Source organism: Sycon ciliatum, chromosome 8 (genome assembly GCF_964019385.1).
Source record: "Sycon ciliatum chromosome 8, ocSycCili1.1, whole genome shotgun sequence".
Taxonomy (NCBI): Eukaryota; Metazoa; Porifera; class Calcarea; order Leucosolenida; family Sycettidae; genus Sycon; species Sycon ciliatum.
The window spans coordinates 19,919,182-19,930,968 of NC_088650.1; the positions used below are offsets into that span (position 1 = coordinate 19,919,182).

An 11,787-nucleotide genomic window follows, 5' to 3' on the forward strand; every position below is an offset into this window, starting at 1 on the left:
TTTGCAGTTGAAAACTATCTTACCAAAAACTGTTAGCTATTGCACACGGCGTATCCACGACTGAACTGTTCTCAAGACTCTGCTGTTTATCGCCGAGGCCAGATTTGTGTGGCACAACACTGACAATTTGGCTACATGTACACATGTACAGTGAACGTCAGTTTAACGTACGTGTACTGCCTAGGGTTATAGATATCTGTACCGGCTTAATAGCCGAGGTACTGTACATCCTACGTCGAATGACTGGTATACTTCAGTAGTAATAAAGGGTCCTCGAAACTAGTACTTTATATTACAGGCGCGTGCTCGGCGATGGGCACGGGGGGCACGTGCACCCCCCCCCCCCCCAAACATTTTCAATCTGGGTAATTGCAATTGTAATGTATGCAAATATGCTCTAAAATTCAAGAAAGGTTGCAAACAAATTGCAGAAAATTGCCGGGGGGCTCCCCTCGGCTCCCGTGCACCCCCCTAGTTGGGGGGCTGAGCACGTCCCTGTATTAGGGCTGATATTAGGGCTGAAACGATCATTCAATAACTCATAACGATCACCCGATATCATTAACGATCGCTATATTGGTTTTATCGATTCTTGTTGGCTCTACCAGTGTACCTCGAACACCAGTTTATGAAGAAATTCGATGATACCTTTGGTACATTAGAAATTTGTGGCACCGCACTGTTGACTTTTGACATCTGTAGACATCTGGCTGGTTTTTATCAACATGAACTAAAGACTTCATGTTGTTTCTAGAGTGAAGAATCTAGTCATCACTCGAATCAGATGCGGAGACTGCAATCCGCGTAGCCGTTGACTCAGATTGTCAAACGCCGAATTTCAATTGGCTGGCACAAAGTTTGAGCTTTCCGAAGTTCCGAGACCGACTATCCTGAGCTTATGCCGTCCTGGTTTGGTTTCTGTCTTTTTTCTTTTGCAGAATTCTACTAGCAGCTGAAAAGGAGACGATGGATGGCCTGCTGAAGCTGAATACGAACGATGAATCTGCCAAAGAGAAAAAGAAGTCATGCTGCATTTGAGGATGCTGTACCATAGGCGGTTCAGCAGGCTCTGGTAGCTTGCAACCAGTAGATAAATGCCTGGTGCGGTGTCCGTTTGACATTGAGCTGGGCTCAAGGTCACTGGAGAAGCGTTTGATATGTGCCTGGTGGTCAGTGTCTCAGGAATAAGGAAGCATCACATGGCGGTGTAGCTGCAACTAAAGTCATGACTGTAATTCTATGGAAACCTACCATCGTAGTGTACTGGAGCTGGAGTTGCATTGCTTACACTCACAACATGTCTGTTATAATAAGAATTGATACGTAAACTGACAGAAACTCTAATCGTATGGCCATTACCGCGACTAATCTTCCTGGTGTTTTTTTTCCAAAAATAATTATTCGTGTAAATTATGTTCACCCTGTTTAGAGAACTTGTAATCATGTGTAATGAAGGGGCCCGGATATGTGTCAGTGTGCACTGATGTACACTAGTACGTGTCACAGGTGTGGACAATGGTCAATGTTGATACAATCACAGGTGATAGCTACTGTGTTTACTACTGTCACGTGTTGGCTTTACTCTGCTTCATTTCACTAACCCTACTCGGCGTACTGGCAGACTGTGGCAGTTCCCCAAGTTGCTTTTGTTGACACGCATTGTATTTCGCTTTAATGGAAGTCCGAGCTAATGTACTTGGCTGTCTCATGCAAATTCAACCCCCCTGTTTATTTATCAGTATAATAGCGGCGTGTTCTGCGACTATTCATTATTGTGTGCTGATGTATCGTGGTGGTGGTGGTGGCAGCGTGTAATCTGGGGCCTTCCCAGCAATGGATAGTTGTTGATGACATCATAGGACATGACCAGACCTTGTCTAAAGCAGCAGATCTAGAGAGTAAAGACTAGTTACTTATTGCTAGTGCACTGTACATGTACTTCAAGGTACTATACTTTAATTAATCCAAATCACCCTTTTGACGTCTTGTCTCACCACTCCTGTTAGCTGTCCACACTACCACACGACACGACATCGAGCCTCCGACTAGTCTCACTGTGTATTGTACTGCGTGATTATACTAGTAGTAGTAGTAGTACGAAACTCTGAGTCTCGACTCAAGTCCAGGAGAACCCCTGAACGACCGATAGTACATAGTCCAGTCGCCAGCCTGTCAATGATCAACCAGAGTCTGCAACTGAGTCTGCAGATCACACGACAACTATTGTTACGTACTTGAACAAGCACGAATAAAAAGTCAGAAACAGAAAGAAAAAAAGGCTTGGCTTGCATATTTTGTGTGTCATCGATTGAACAGCTCGAGCATGCAGCAGCCAAGCAGGCTGTGTACCCGTGCATACCCAAGCGTATGACGTAATGCTTTTGCCGGGGAAGTGCAAGTGGGAAAATAACCCCTGTAACATGTTGAGGGCATGAGTTTTGCCTTTTGGGTGCAGAGTGGAGGCTAGAGACGAAACAACTGAGCTCGAAAAGTCGCTGCTTGTTGTTTGTTCTTTTCTTCCTTGCATCTAATGCAGCCGCTACGTTTCCGAACTCTACCACATAGAAAATGTCGGCGCTCTCCAATTATGTGGGCTCCTGCCCAGACTGTGGAAAGTCTATAGTATTCAATAGCTCATCTGAGATTATCGAATGCCCGAAATGTGATGGGCGACACAAGCCTTCCAGCTTGACCAACACAGAGTCCCTTAGGGATTTGGCGTCCGTACTAAAGTTGCTCAATGAGAAGCTTCTGAAGGATCCGACGTCCTCCAGTGGCCACGACCCTGGGCCGGTGAAAATCCTTGGTCTGTCGAGCTACGAGTGCAAACTATTGTCTCCTTTGTTGACCAACCATGGCATGGACAAATCAGGAAATGCCAAGCTGCTTACCGAGCTCCGCAGCAAGTCAGAAATATTTGATTTTTCCGCGCTGGGCGACCGATCGTTCGTGGTGGATGTTCAGCACCTCGACAAAGTAGGCTATGGTGTGGACAAGATGAGTTTCGCCTATCTGTCAGAAATCCTGGAGATTGTCTACGATACGAACAATAAGAGAAACTGCCTGGTACCTCTGCATGCTGATGGTGATGGTCATTGCCTGGTACATGCCATCTCCCGTTGCTTAGTGGGGCGAGAGCTGTTCTGGCATGCCCTACGTATGAACCTGCACAAGCATCTCTGTGAGAATCTGGATCGCTACAAGTTGGTGTTTAGTGACTTCATGGATTCGGATCGTGATGAGTGGCGCGAGATCGTGGACGAAGCACACCCGAACTACCGGCCATCAGTTTTCGCCGCAGATCCCACCCATGGCCTGCGTCCCATTCACATCTTCGGCTTGGCCAATGTCCTGCGTCGGCCCATCATCCTCCTGGACGGCATGAAGGGACTGCGCTCGTCATGCGAGTACACTGGTGTATACCTGCCTGTGCTGTACCCACCGGAGGAGTGTTGTGGCAAGGCTCGCACCGCCGGTGCCACGCCGGAGCTGAACCGGCCCGTCGCAATTGCCTGGAGTTCTAACGCACATAATCACTACGTGCCTCTGATTGTGACGCAAGGCAACACGCCAGTGAAGTTGCCGGCTGATCTAGTGCCCAAGGTGTCTATAACAGGACAGCAGGACTTTGAGAGCTACGTCAACGTCGGCGCGGATGGCAGCGTGGTGCTGGGTGCCGAACGTAGCCTATCTGATGCCTATCTAACAAGATTAATCACGGCCATGAGGGCATTGTTCATGGCGAAAAGCCAGGTTGGTGTCTGCTCTACTATCATTCGTTCACGGGTGTGCTTATTACGTGTGTGTATGTGTGTGTGTGTGTGTGGTGGTGTGTGTGTGTATCCGTGTGTGTGTGTGTGTGTGTGTGTGTGTGTGTATCTGTATGTGTGTGCATGCGTGTGTGTGTGTGTGTATGTATGTATGTATGTGTGTTGTGTGTCGGCCACCTGTGTTGGTTTCAGATTCCATGCTAGGGAAGTGTTTATCAGATCCAGTCTGATTTGGCAACCCATGCAAGTACTAAGCACTCCATTCACTGGGAATAGGGGTGGTTGACTGCAGTTACTTCCCTGATCAGGCTATCCATCCATCTCTTGAACATTGCCTGCACCCACTGACTGTGGTGTGGTGTAGTGCACCCGATTGTCATACCAGTATATGGGATCTTATTTCCATGTTCAACCGTAGTTCTCGATCTCCACATCCCCAACAGGTATTGATGCCTTGGCAGTCTTGAGGTAGAGCCACAAGAGCAGGTTTCTACAGTATGCAAGTTACAGTACTGTGTGTGTGTGTGTCCGTGTGTGTGTGTCCGTGTGTGTGTGTCCGTGTGTGTGTGTCCGTGTGTGTGTGTGTCCGTGTGTGTGTCCGTGTGTGTGTGTCCGTGTGTGTGTCCGTGTGTGTGTCTGTGTGTGTGCCCGTGTGTGTGTGTGTGTGTGTGTCTGTGTGTGTGCTTGCATGCATGTGCGTGTACTTGCATGTGTGTTTGCGTGTGTATGTGTGTGTGTTTGTGTGTGCATGTGTTCTCTGTTTCAGGTGTCATCAGCGCTGGTAGCTGATGTGTATCATTATGCGTTTCGGGCCCACGGTGCAGTGCACATTGAAGCTTCAGACGCCATCGATACTGTGCGTCAGGCGGCACAGGAGAATCGCCTGCGAACCTGCACCTCGTGTAGGGCACTCACGGTGGACCCGGCCTTGCCGGATCTGTCAGAAGCTGATCGCCGCCCCGGTGGTATGCTGCATAAGCTGATAGCGAAGGACGAGTAAGTCTTAGACTTGGCCTGATGTGTGTGTGTGTGTGAGGGGGGGGGGGGGGGGGGGGGGGCATTCGTAAATGTAGCCATTTACTGATTTAGCACGGGCATACAAAGGGTATGGCTATTTGGTACACGTTGCATGCACAGTCTTATCCGTGCGGACAATCATGCGTATACTGTGCTGCTTGAAGTATAATGTGTATGACAAGTCTTGTGTATGCTAGCAGAGCGGGTGTTCTCCTGCTCTGCTTTGATCGTCAACAAACCGAGGAGCCCTCTGAATTTATTGTTTTCTATCAGAGTGCACAACTGCACATGCCTGCAGAAGGATGGGAAACCAGACACAACAGGTCCACAGTGGGTAACAGTGGGTGTGTAGGTGCCACATACGGGTAAACTGTGCCGGTGAGGTGCAGTGTAGTACTTCCCTGACCAACGGTCTAGTTATTCTAATATTTACTATCGTAAGGTCTCGCTATTGTAATAATAATTATACTATGCAGAGTACAGCTAAACTGTGTGTATGCGTGTGCATGTGTGTGCGTGTGTATTGCAGCATCATACTCCGCGACGGGAAGACGTATTCATTCCCGTCCCTGAATGTGAACGCCCGCTATGAGTCAGCAAGGGAACGCTTTACTCTCGTGGCCCGGACATCCTCCGCTGGATGCTCATCGTGTGGCCAGTCAGCGTTAATGCGCGCCACTGATGCCGATGGCAGTGTGCAGTATAAGTATGGCGACCGTACACTGACTGAGTGGCCCAAGTCGAACTGTCCGTGTGGCTACAAGCACTTCTTTGCCGGACATGAGTATGAGAATTTCCCTTACCGGTAAGAATACAACTGCAGTGTTATTCCGACCTTAAGTTGTATACAGTTTCTGCAACTCTTGTCAACTTGTTCTATCCTGCAATGTTTATACAAATAGCATATGCTCATATACTTTGGCACATTTTGAAATGTAAACGGCGTGGGCTTCTTTACCGGCAAAGTTTCTGGAAGTGGATGGGTACCGTAATGTGTGTGTGTGTGTGTGTGTTGTGAGGAGGAGTGTTTGCTTGACTTGCCTTTTTTCTCTTTCTACTTTTCTGCTTGTCAGGTTTGAGGTGGTTCTAGATTGGAATGATACACGCATCCCAGTCATGGTCGACTGGTTTGACAATGAAAGTGACCCAGAGTACAATTCCAATGCTTACAAGGTGTGTGAGGACATGCTCTATGCTGATTGTGCTATTGCTGTGCAAAAGTTATTAAAATAGCATGATTAACTCTCTCTCTCTCTCTCTCTATCTCTCTCTCTTTCTCTCTCTCTTTCTGTCTTTTTATCTCTCTGTCTCCCTCCCCCCCCCCCCCACCCTCTTTCGTAGATGGATGTTGATTTGTCGTAAAGAAACTTACCCCTATACCTTGTCCGTCTTCTTTCATCTATATTTTGTTCTAGATTGCATCAGAGTTGGTGAACAAGCACTTCCCTGCTGATTTTGGCTCTACCCGTTTGATGGAACGTGTTGTCCAGCAAATCTTCCGCAAGGTTGAGTCAAATGAGAAGCGTACCAAAGTGCAGCAAATGGAACAAGACCCACCAGCGCCCACCGTAGATCCTTTGCAATGTGAGGCTGGTGCTTGTGTGTCCTTTCTCTTCTCTTCTCTTTCTGTTGCTGTGTGTGCATGTGTGATTAAGGTTGCATGTGTCTGTTATTTATAGGCCGAGCTGTGATACTAAATTCAACATTCTCAACTCCTGATCTGCCGTGTAATTAAATCAATGTTCTGTCTTACGATAACATTTTCTACTATTTAAAAAAGTCTATAGTGTGCACCCGGTCCAACATGAGCATTCGAATAATTCACGGTTCGCGTGAGGCTAATTTTAAAAGTTAGACGAGTGTTTCCGCATATTAGTACACAGGGACGCCGCCGTTCTCTATGATATAGGCGCAGATGCAGCTTCTAAGCAGTGGGAGATGATTAGATCAGACCCACCGCTAAACGGCATCCAAAGTACACATCTAACTTTCTTTAAAGGGGAAGTATACCCGAAAATCAAATGTTCACCGGTTGTAGTCTTCGGGGTGCTGAGTCGAATGGTCTTGGTCCGAGGAAGCTGAGCCGCTCCCTTCCTCCTTTATTCCCAATCGAACTCACGCGCTTCCACCGAAACTGAGTGTATGCGCCCTACTAGTTGGGGATTTGTATGCAAAAAGTCACTAAAAGTGCCATTTCTTTCTTATAAAAGCACGGATGACCGCGATTGGTCCATATGTTAATAATATTATAGTCTTTTGGACACTGAGTCGACTGGTTTTGGTCCAAAAAAGGCTGCGATGCAGCGTTCGGCCCTTATTCCTAATTGAACACGGGTGAGTAAGCGGTCACGTGCTCATGCGTATACCAGTCACCTGGTCACCGTACCTGCAAGCTGCAACTTTTACAGCGTTTCTGTCACTCGAGTTGAACCTTTGAGCCATTGAGTTGAACCTTGGTGTGAAAGTTGAAGCCTGCAGACACGGTGACCAGGCAACTGGTGTACGCATGAGCACGTGACCACTTAGTCACCCATGTTCGATTGGGAATAAGGGCTGAACGCTGCATCGTAGCCTTTTCGGACCAAAACCAGTCGACTCAACATCCAAAAGACTACCACATATGGACCAATCGCGGTCATCTGTGCTTTTATAAGAACGAAACGGCACTTTTAGTGACATTTGCACACAAATCTTCATCTAGTAAGGCGCAGTCACCTAGTTTCGGTGGAAGTGTGCAAGTTCAATTGGGAATAAAGAAGGAGGGGAGCGTCTCAGCTGCCTCGGACCAAGACCATTTGACTCAGCACCCCGAAGACGACAACTGGTAAACATTGGATGTTAGGGTATACCGGTACTTCCCCTTTAACAGAGCAGTACCGGTATGTTGATGATGTAGTCTTGTTTTCTGAGTGAAAGATAAGCTAATGTAAGTTAGATGTACAAAGGGCCGCTTTACCCAGTGAAAGTGAGTTTCCTGTTTTTCCATTGCATTCAAGATGCCGTCTGATAGACTGCTCCTTTGTGCACATTTGTTCTTTTCTGATCACCGCAGCGATGGGTCCCATGAAAACTATCTTTGTGGGTCATAGCAAGACCACGCTGCACAAGGAAGAACTCGGTGTGTCGGACAAAGAGAAGCAGCTGCGCCAAAGTATCACAGACAATGCGAGTAGTCAAAGACGAAAGTCGTCCGCTCAGAAAGGAGGAAGTGAGGTGAGTTTCTTTGCTACTGAGGTGGGTTCCCTTCTCTTTAGCTACCTTTATAGCCAGAGAAAGTTTCTGTGCTACTGGAATGGGTTCCATTCTCTTTAGCTACCTTTATAGTCTACAGTCAAAGGTGTTTTTTTCTAGCAACTCGTAACCAGTAGGAGCTCACACTTTTTTAGAGCTGTTTCTGACTAAGTTGTGGCTGCTGAAGATGATAAAAGTGTCGGCGAGTCTGCACAGTTGTCCGCTTGTTAGATATTGCGATCTTCCGCTGCATGCGGAAATTGTACATGTACTCAAACCCAGTCATTCTAGAATATAGTGGGTTTCTGCATACAGAGTCCGTTTTGGACTCCAGTTGGTGGCAGTCAGGGAGGGTACGACTCCCTGGTGGTAATAAAACATCTCAGCTGAATTCATTGAAAAAATACAAAGCAGGGTGCGACAGAGCTCTCGGCCATTGAAGAAAATGTTGAGTCACCTCCACCATTAAACTGCGCTCTTTAGCCGACTAGACCCTCCTGCACACAACCATCACCATTGCGAGGGCACTTCCGTAGACGATATTGATAAACTCCTTCAGACAGCTGTTTCGCTAATACATAGCTCATCAGTGAAGGTAGATGTTGAATGATTAAAAATATAGACCAAACTGCTATTATATAAGGGGTTTCCACATACAAAACTGGCATAGCTGAGGTGATAACGCGGGAAAAAGAAAAGTGTGAAGTACTGTTGACGCGCATTGGACATGCATGCAGCGTCGGAAATTCGGCGCGGAAAATCAATCACTATTCAATGCAGAAATAACGTGCCAGAATCAGAGTACTATGTAGCTAGTGAGAGTCTAGTGAGAGTCTAGTGAGAGTCTAGTGAGAGTCTGCAATACTAGTGCACAGACTCTCACTAGACTCTCACTAGCTACATAGTACTCTGATTCTGGCACGTTATTTCTGCATTGAGTAGTGATTGATTTTCCGCGCCGAATTTCCGACGCTGCATGCATGTCCAATGCGCGTCAACAGTACTTCACACTTTTCTTTTTCCCGCGTTATCACCTCAGCTATGCCAGTTTTGTATGTGGAAACCCCCTATATAATAGCAGTTTGGTCTATATTTTTAATCATTCAACATCTACATTCACTGATGAGCTATGTATTAGCGAAACAGCTGTCTGAAGGAGTTTATCAATATCGTCTACGGAAGTGTCCTCGCAATGGTGATGGTTGTGTGCAGGAGGGTCTAGTCGGCTAAAGAGCGCAGTTTAATGGTGGAGGTGACTCAACAAATACAAAGCAAGAAGTAAAATTCAGGTGGACTTGCAAGGTCAGTGCGAGCAACTGTTCAAATACAATGAAATTGATTTTCATGCGAGTCTGCATGGCTGTCAAACTTTGAGTTGTGTAATGTGGTGCTCAGTCCCTGATACAAAATTTAGTGTTGGTGCTACAAGATGAAAAGTACATTGGCTGTGTCATGTACTCATGCGCAGCAGCAATTAGAATACAAAGTGGACTGGCCAGTTTCCTTCTCTGCTTGTTTCGATGAATAGCAATAGCAGGCTCACCATGTCCAGGCCCGTCGCACCGACTTTGGGGGTGGGGCGGCCATAGAAGGGGGTCTGGGGGTTGTCCCCTGGGAAAAAATTCAATTTGTTTGAAGCCAATTGCAAGCATTTCCGGGCATTTGGTGCCATTCCAGTGTAACTACAATGAAAGACTTTTTGATTCTGCAACCGTTGAAACCAAGAAGATGCTACGATCAGGGACAAACATTACCCTCCCCTGGGAAAAAATTTCAAAAATTGAAGCCAATTGCAAGCATTTCCAGGCATTTGGTGCCATTTCAGTGTATCTGCAATGAAAGACTTTTTGATTCTGCAACAAACCACGATCGGGGGACAAGGATTTGCCATGTTTGCGCTGAGCTGCGATCACCGCGCTTTGTTCCAGTGTGCTCCAAAAAACGGCCAAAAAAGTGGGGCGGCCTCAGCTGCCCCGGCTGTGACGGCCTTGATGACTGTGTAGGTATTCCAGAACTTTGCAGTTGGTGATGTAAGGCTGGCGCAGAGCTCGGCCTGCAATGCTGACAGCAATGCGAAGTTCTATCAGAATCCACTGCATCATTAGCAAGACGTTTCAGAGACTTCTTGTTTACGTACAAAGAAAAACAGCTACGGTGATACTTGATCTCATTCGCTATACCTTCCTGATTTTTCAAGTTCGCTAATAATTCTAGCTTTGCTGCGTGTACGAGCAGCATCGAGCAGACTACACTCTGCCTCATATGTGGCACGCTGAGTCAATTTCTCTGCCAAGCGCCTGTTTTGCACGTCAGGTTTATAATCCTGGCACACCACACACTTGTTCTTGACCTGCCCGGTACGCGAACCCGTCGATTATTATTATTATTATTTTTTTTTACACCACACACTTGCTCGGATCAGTCGTGCCTGTTGCGCTTCGGGTCTGCCTGCCTGATTCGGGTACAGAACACTCTAGAGCAAGTTTCTCTTCAAACGTCAAAGGCTTCTTGACATGCTTCATTTTCGGTGGATCTTTGGCTGCACACTCAGCTTTCCGCTTTGAATCAGAGCTTTCTGCCGAATCCGCTGACATACTGCCGAACAACTCAGCATTGATACAGTACTTCAACACTATGTTTGTCTGCCGAGTAAAAGTATTAAAAAAACAACGTCCGCTTCCACTCTAGTTTCAACACTCCACAATGTGTCACACTCTTCTTTGCAACAAATAAAAGAAATGAAAGAGATGCGCACGACATCGTCGTTTTCTTCTTTTCGCCCACGTGGACACATTGTGCACTTTGCGCACTTAGTGCGTTTTGTTTGAGGTGCTCGAAAATTCAACCTACATGTACATGCACTGATATCTCTGGAACGGAGAATGCTAGAGAAAAAACGATTTCACCATCGTGCTCAGCGTGGCTTTTCCATTCGGTAAGGAGTCTGAAAAATTTGTGAGCTCCTACTTGCCACGAAACTTCTAAAATATGACTGCTTTCCGAAATGAGACCCCGCACCATTATGGCCAGAGAGAGTTTGCCATATGGTTATAAACAGGTCCAGGCTATTGCGATATAGTTGGTAAGATTGGCAATCTAGCTCACACACAGAAAGAAGTCTGTTAGACAAGGCCAAACTTCTTCAGCTGTGCCTTTCCCACCTGTCTTTGCATCTACAGCGTCCAGCCAAGCGAGCAGCTTCAGCGTCTGCTGGTTGCAACTCACCCCAACCCATGGACACTTCAGCAGCCACAACAACAACAACAACAACAGCAACAACGACTGGAGCAGCTGCAGCAAGCGCCTCGCCGTCGTCAATCAGAGTGCGTGTGTGCATGATGCCTGGTGGGAAATCGGCTAACCTTGAGTTTGTACCACCAGTCATGCCGGAAAACTTGCAGTCAACAATTGCCACGCAGTTTGATGTGCCTGTAGAGCGTCAACGGCTGCGTGTTGGCTTTCCGCCACGCGAACTGCAGCTAGTGGATGGTGAGCCAGTACAGTTGAAGCATGGTGACAAGGTAAGCCGCGCATGCACTCTGACTACTGCTCAACCACCCATGCTATTTTGACTACTTGACTACTTGACATGCTGATACGAATACATGAGTCACAACAAATCGGCTTTTCGGGGTTAGACCGCTACAGCTAACCACGGCAATGTACATCGTATCATGGTATTTGACATGTGACTTGTGCTGATCTCATCATTACCGCGTGTCAGACGCTAGCTATTGACACTGGCCAGTGTGTGTTTGAAGTCGGTGAG

General features: G+C 47.0%; 2 protein-coding genes across 3 annotated transcripts in view; both read left to right on the top strand.

Moving 5' to 3' along the window:
• Positions 1-1,769, top strand: part of LOC135822259 (ras-related protein Rab-44-like) — a 28,968-nt gene extending 27,199 nt beyond the window's left edge. For both annotated transcript variants that reach the window (XM_065334985.1, XM_065334986.1), the window contains one exon: positions 939-1,769. In XM_065334985.1, coding sequence (XP_065191057.1) covers positions 939-1,038 — 100 coding nt within the window. In that variant the 3' untranslated portion in view covers positions 1,039-1,769. The remainder of the gene's footprint in view (positions 1-938) is intronic.
• Positions 1,770-2,448: 679 nt separating this feature from the next.
• The window catches only part of LOC135822260 (deubiquitinating protein VCPIP1-like), a 24,244-nt gene continuing 14,905 nt past the window's right edge, over positions 2,449-11,787 (top strand). The window contains exons 1-7 of the mRNA XM_065334987.1: positions 2,449-3,753; positions 4,537-4,766; positions 5,317-5,592; positions 5,861-5,960; positions 6,203-6,371; positions 7,840-8,000; positions 11,198-11,539. Coding sequence (XP_065191059.1) covers positions 2,569-3,753; positions 4,537-4,766; positions 5,317-5,592; positions 5,861-5,960; positions 6,203-6,371; positions 7,840-8,000; positions 11,198-11,539 — 2,463 coding nt within the window. The 5' untranslated portion in view covers positions 2,449-2,568. The remainder of the gene's footprint in view (positions 3,754-4,536; positions 4,767-5,316; positions 5,593-5,860; positions 5,961-6,202; positions 6,372-7,839; positions 8,001-11,197; positions 11,540-11,787) is intronic.